This window comes from Apis florea, unplaced genomic scaffold (genome assembly GCF_048593485.1).
Source record: "Apis florea isolate Af1SG1 unplaced genomic scaffold, ASM4859348v1 contig_3813_pilon, whole genome shotgun sequence".
Lineage (NCBI taxonomy): Eukaryota > Metazoa > Arthropoda > Insecta > Hymenoptera > Apidae > Apis > Apis florea.
The window spans coordinates 213,876-220,553 of NW_028256869.1; the positions used below are offsets into that span (position 1 = coordinate 213,876).

At 49.8% G+C, this 6,678-nt stretch overlaps 1 protein-coding gene across 1 annotated transcript; it reads right to left on the reverse strand.

Annotated features, from left to right (window-relative positions):
- Positions 1–1,288: 1,288 nt before the first annotated feature.
- LOC100863431 (uncharacterized) lies at positions 1,289–2,632 on the reverse strand. The gene has a single exon (XM_003698489.4). It carries the CDS (start codon positions 2,630–2,632, stop codon positions 1,289–1,291), a length of 1,344 nt encoding a protein of 447 aa, XP_003698537.1.
- Between the last annotated feature and the right edge of the window lie 4,046 nt (positions 2,633–6,678).

Sequence of the window (6,678 nt, forward strand, 5' to 3'; positions counted from 1 at the left end):
TCCCCCTGAATCGTGACAAAAAGGAAAAACAAGGTACACAGGTGAGCGAGGTAGTGTACACCCGATTCAGCGGAAATTAAGCGAGCATTAAGCCGAGGATGGAAGTGGCGATAAGTCAAGCAATTGCGGGCAATATTAAGCCACTCCGTGGAGGCAGGTTTAACCCTATGTCGAGCCGTACGTCGGGCCGAGAGGGGGGTGCAGAGCTGAGGGGGTGGAGCCGGGGGTGGAGGTCGCGTGTATTTAAAACGCGAATGCGCGCCACCAGCGATTCACTGTTTGAAGTTAAATGGAGTGTAAATGGCAGATAACAAACCGGCACTGTTTCCGATTACGGCATTCATTGTTTCCTACCATTATGCGCGCTCCGCCGGTTTGTGTGTTAGCCGGGATACGGTTTACGATCTATTTATTGCCGCGCCACCCCCAACACACGAATGAACGCAGCTTACGTCGCGTTCTGCCTCCCCCCTTTCTCCCTCCACCTGCGACTCCAATCCTCTCGACTCACCTGCCCTCTCGATGCGCGCGAATCCCATTATGCGTTTTATTTTTTGGCTGGAAAAAAATAATAACCTATCCTTTTTTTGAATATGCGGTGAATGAAATGATCGAGCGAAAAAAAAAAAGAAAAAAAAGTAGAAGAAAATAACTGGGATTCAAGGGAATTCGTTCGAGCGAGTTACGGTATACAGGGCCTAAAGCTAAAGAGTTAAAGTTCTCGAATCGACCGAGATATCGATCGAGATATATTTACAAATTTCTCCTACCTAATATTGACTAGAGAGGGAATATCACCTTAACTTCGCTCAAGAGGACGATCTCTTGGGTCAATCGTTAAAGCTTCTAAGCGATTATTTGTTTTTTTTTTTTCTTTTCATACACGTATACCATGTAAAATGCGATTAATCTCGTTAAGTAGTTGGGTTAAAAAGGGGGCAAGTGCAAAATACTCGTGGATAGTTCGTGGTTAACGAGCTAAACGGTAGAATAAATTACGAATCGTTTTATCCTGCTTTATCGAGCTACATATGACAAGAGACGTTATCATAAAAAATTGGAAGAGCGTTTGATCTCCGATCGCCAACGATCGCCCCGATCAAGCAACAAGATTAGAATGGAAACACGATCGATCAAACCTTATTTATAATATATATATATCCTTTTCCATCATCCTTCTTTCATCGAATTTATCTTCCATCTGGAAAGAGAATCTCGTTTTTTAATTCTCGAACGAATAACCACTGGCCAGTCCTATCGCGTCCTCGCTCGACGACGATTTCCGTCGTCACTTGGTGTGAACGGTGGTTGCGCGCCTCTTCACCTCGACCTGGTCCACGATCGCGTCGCTCTCTTTGTCCTGGTGGGCGGTCATGTGCCTGGTCAGGTGATGCCTTTCCCTGAAGCTCTCGTCGCACACGGGACACCTCAGCTTCTCCTCCCTCCTCCTTCTGGCCGCTTCGCCGGTGTTCTCGTTCTTGTGGTGGGACCTCATGTGGTAGACGAGGTCGGACGTCATCCGGAACGAAAGATTGCACTTGGCGCAGACGTTTTGCGCGGGCAGGGTCAACGCGGCGAACGAAGGTGGCAGAAGGCCGGCCACCCCCGCGGCCGTCGCAAGAAATCTCGGCCTGGTGAGCGCGTCTGCCATCGGCGGGAAGACGGAGATCGGATTGTAGGGCAGGTTCGGGTAAACCGGCGGCAGATCCGGCCGGAAGCTCGGCATCTTTGGACTCGGTACTTTGGGCGGTTGCGCGATCTGCGGTATCTTGAGGTTCTCCAATAAACCGGGTTGACTGTTCTCGGGACTGACCAGGAAAGGATAGGGCATTTTAGCGGGGAACGGGGCGTACTTGTAACCGGTGGTCGCGGTCAACGGGACGACGGGCGGGCTTACGCTGCTTTGATAACCGGTGCGATCGTCCGGCGACACGGAGGAACGTGGCGAGGTCTGGCCATCGTCGGTGAACCCGTTCCTCTGAATCGTCAGGTTCACCTTGGTGAACGCGCTCCGTGATTCCCCGTGTCTGTCTGTCGGGCAGGGTAGAACGGTGTCGTACACCTTGTTGCAAATGTTGAGATTCGACTCCACCGCCTCGGGGCAAGTGGTCAAGATGGATTGATGGGTGGGAAACGAGGGTGGGCTGGGTGACTTTTGGAGACGCGTGCCTGAAACGTACCTTCGAACGTCGGTATCGGGTGACAAAGGCGTTGGCAAGGTTGGAGTCAAGGTTCTCGGTGATATATACGGAGGGCTGAGAGAGTTCTCGGTGCAGTGGATCATCCTTCTTCTGTCGGATGCGTCGTTGTCGTTGTAATTCTTGATCGTCAAATTCTGGGGCAACCTGTCCGAATCTACGACCGCCTCCAACGTGATCTCATCGCGGGGCCGATCCTTCCTGGCCGACGCCATCCTCATCTTCTCGCTTTGACGGCGGGCAAGGTTCTCGTCGGGCGCGACGAGGAACGCCACGTCGAAGGAACGCTTGTTGGCGCGCTGAAGGGGATACGAGGCGTCGGAGGTGGCATCGGTGATGGACGAGGGGCTGGACGACGTTAACGCCGTCGTGGCCGTGGTGGACGTCGCGGGGGCGGCACGGTCGATGCCACCGGTGCGATCTTCCATTGTCATCCTGCTCGTTCCGGATGATCGACCTGCGACAATCACGCCCCATGGTCAATTTACTCGATGGGATTCACGGAAATGATGAATGCGATGATTAATCGCGTCCCTCTCTACGTAACACGCCAGGTGTTACATACCCAGGTGCTAAAATCGGGAGGGAAACTGGGTCGATCGTTGAATTGACGCGCCAAAAAAAAAGTTTCAAATAATTTTCACGAAACGTGGAAGAAAGTCAACCGTTCAAAATAGTCACGAATAGTCGAGGGGCAAAAAACTTACCGGACCACGCGTCCAACGGAGAATCCTCCCTCCACCCAGTGGCCGTGCGCGCGCGAAGACAGCCACGCTTTTCACAGCCCCGGTGGTGTCGATCCTTCTCGATCTAAGACATCAGCTGGCACATCTCTTCATCCCTTCCATCGGAACGACGAACCATCGGACCGACTGCACAGACTTGGGCCGCGATCACTCACGAAACCAACCGAAAGAAGAAGAGGCACGGAGAAAAGAAGAGAAGAGAGGAGAGGAGAAGAGAACCGAGTGCACGGAGGGTAGAGCGTGTATCGGCGGACCACGTTAAAATGAAGGAAGCGGGCGCGCATCCCCTGTATTTAGGGGTAGAATCCCGCGGAGGGTAGCCCGGCGTGGCAGGTGGAGGCGCAACGAGGGTGGCGCCGACCAATGGCAATGTTCGCAGGGTTAGACGGGGGTGGAGCGTACGAACGGGGTGAACATATTCGGTCGTCGGGACGCGTCTGCTAGTCCCATCCAGACCACGCCTACATATTTCAGGTTCGACACATGTGCCCGGGATCGTCGTCGTCGTCGTCGTCGTGGCCGTCCTCGTCCGTCGACTCTTTCCTCTCTCCTGCCTCTTCTCTCCCTCTCTCTCTCTCTCTCTCTCTCTCTTCCCCCCACGTTGCGCAACGCGTTCCGCAGGATCCCGTTACCCCGTTAGCCCGAGAGAGATTCTCGGGGAGGGGTGGAGGGGGGAGAGTGGTGGCGGGGCTGTAATTCAGCCTGACAAACGATCTTGAATATTTTTAACGCCCGCGCCAGCCTCCGCGCTTCTTTTTTATGGTCGACCTCCTGGATATTGGACGTTCGGCAGACTCGTCGAATCCGCTGATGGACCTCCACCGTGCCCGATTATCCCTCCAATGATCATTCAGCACCGAAGCTCGCTTCGCGAGAAACGGGTTTCTCCTCATTCCGGGGAGATCTTCTCTTTCCTCTTTTCTTTTTTTTTTTTTTTTTTGTTTTTTTCTTTCTTTTGCCTTGGATTCGTTTCTGATATTGGAGAACGATTTGACGATGTAAAAGGATCGTTCGGATTTTTTTTTTTTTTTTTTATTATTCTTTTCATATTTTGGCGTGTTAGAAGTTTTGTTTGACGAATGGTCATCTCGCGAACAGCTCGTAGTTGGAGGAGAAATGAAATGCTCGCATTAAATCGACCGCGATGGACAGAAGGTGGCAGCAGAACCAGTAGAGATCATCGTTTTTACGGATTATCTTCTTGACGAATTCTCTCCCATTTCTCACCAGTTCGATAAATACCACGATCCCTCCAAGTGACATACGGCTACTACTTGAAAGCGTTTTCCTCGAGGATTTTTTGTATCACTCTCTCTCGATTCTTTAAATTTTTAACGCTGATATTATATTCGGAGAATTTTTGAAGTTTTGACGAAAATAAAAACTAATTATCGTTACTTAATTGATCGAATAAAAATCCAGAACGAGGATTTTATGCCGGAGCAATCGCTATCAGTGAAAAAAAAAAAAAAAAGAAGAAGAAGGAAGCAAAAAAGGGCGGGCGGGTGAAGCCAATAGGCGATCAATCATAAAGCTGGCGATCCATTTTGCCGGGCATGTGAGAGCCGTCGATTTCTTACTCACGATTCCGAGATTCTGCGAGCTCTGCGGGGAACGCCTTGAGGTTAAAGGACATTAACTTCTTGATTGAGTCGGCAAAAAGTTGTAATGACTTTTCGATTGGACTGGCCGACCCCGGCGGAGATCCTCCAAAGACGAAGCGACTCCAAGTTTTTCCCCGTTTTCGAAATCATTTATCGGAACAGGGATTGCAATCTCGAACAGTTGTTAAACAAACAATTATTCTTCTTTGGCGATGCAGAGTAGAAGGAGGAGATCTGCTCGAGATCGATATAAATCGAATGATTCGATTATCAAGGAAGCAGATGATGGGCAACGACCGACCAACCGGTCTAATCCTAATTCGTGGTCGTAAAGTCGACAGGGAGTCGTTTCATCGGCGTTATATGTGACACGCGACTCGCGGCAGGGCGTCGAGGAAACGTTTCTGTATCTTTCGTCGACCATTCCTGGCTTATGGAACCATATTTATTGCCGATCCAGCCATCCTGTCCCTGCACGCCTCCGATGCCGATATACCGATCCCTAATTCCACTTTATGCCTCACCGTTAACGCTCAAATCTTTATCTTCTATTCGAATAGAATGGCCTAGCTTCGATCTTTCTCTTCTGGAAGAACAAATCGCTTCGGAGAGAGTTATCAATCTCTTTGAAAAAAAGGGAAAAAAAAAAAGGAAAAGGGGGTGAAGAATTCGTGAGAATCGTCGAGGTCTAATTTCGCAGGCATCTGTCCTCGTTGTCGCGTAAATCGGGTAGAAAGGGCAGGCAGCTTCGCGACGCCCAATTCGTCCAAGTTAAACGGGCAGAGGGTAGCAACTCGACCGGCACGTGGCTGACACGCGTGAGCTGTTAACGCTGAATCCTGCCAAGGGACTGTGTCAACTGTGTTCGCTTCGCGACACCTTGCAGAAACATTTCCGCTCGGCCGATCGGATCATCGATCCGATGAATTATGCGAAAATTTCTGAAAGATTGCTCGCAATTAATTTTTTTTCGTTCCCATCGTCTAGACACGTCTATCTAAAGATCGATCGACCAACTGCATCGCAACGAACACTTTTAACACGTTCGTTCGTTCGTTCGTTCGTTCGTTCTTCTTGTTCTTTTTCTTCCCCTCCCCCCCCCCCCCCCAAAGGAAAAAGTAGTACTTTCGAGCAATATCTTGCGATAATTTCCAGTCGACTGGAGATAACGCGACGACTGCTGAGTCTGTCCGGTGATAAATATGCAGCCGATGCAGTTGATGAGAAAAGGTCGTTTATCAATCACCCATTAACACGACCCCACCGCTTCACGCAGCTTTACCGGCTCCGCCGAAAACCTGCTCGCTTCTGCTTCCATATTTCACGGAATCATCGTGATTCTCTTCCACCGGCCTTCCCCAGGCGCACAGTCGATTTTCCATTAAAACCCGGCGTCCACACACACACACACACACACGGAACCTCGCTCCAAAGAAATATTCCATCGTGATACGTTCAATCATCCCTTCAGAAATTCTTACTCGGTAAAATTCTAGCTCTGTAATCTGTTCCAATGAGACGTGGGTTAATTCGATCGAGATTTACATCGAGATAATTCCTCGAAAAATTAAAATTAATCGATTAACACGTTTCGAGGAAGAAAACGTTGAAAGAGATTCCGAAAGGAGGATTGTAAGAGGGGAAGGGAAGGGGGAAAAAGAGATGGTTTCAATTTCTTCAACGTCGTCCTCGGACGACGGGAGAAAGAGAAATCGGCGGGAGGGAATCTGTGTAGGTCGAGGAAACAGGGTGGTGCTCTGTTAAGTCTCTGATAAATTGAACGTGTGATGAGTTCAGAGGATTCTTGAAATAGCCGCCTTTCGCGGCGCTCGCGAAAGGGGAAGAAGCACGACACAAGCCCTGGCGACGAGTGCCAGAGATTTAGATTTTACGGGCGCTTGAGCAATTTCTTGACTTATAAGCGGGACCCGTGCATACCAAGTGAGCCACTATCAAACGTTTCCCGACCACCTCTTAATCCTCGAAATCAACCGAAAAGTTGCTCGATCGTTGACGGAGTCGACTTACTCCTCGCGATTGCTCTCTCCATTCGTCTCTATTCCCGACGAATAATCGCCGATTCTCTTCATACGTCAAAATATCCTTCTCCCAGAAATAATGGCTGACGAT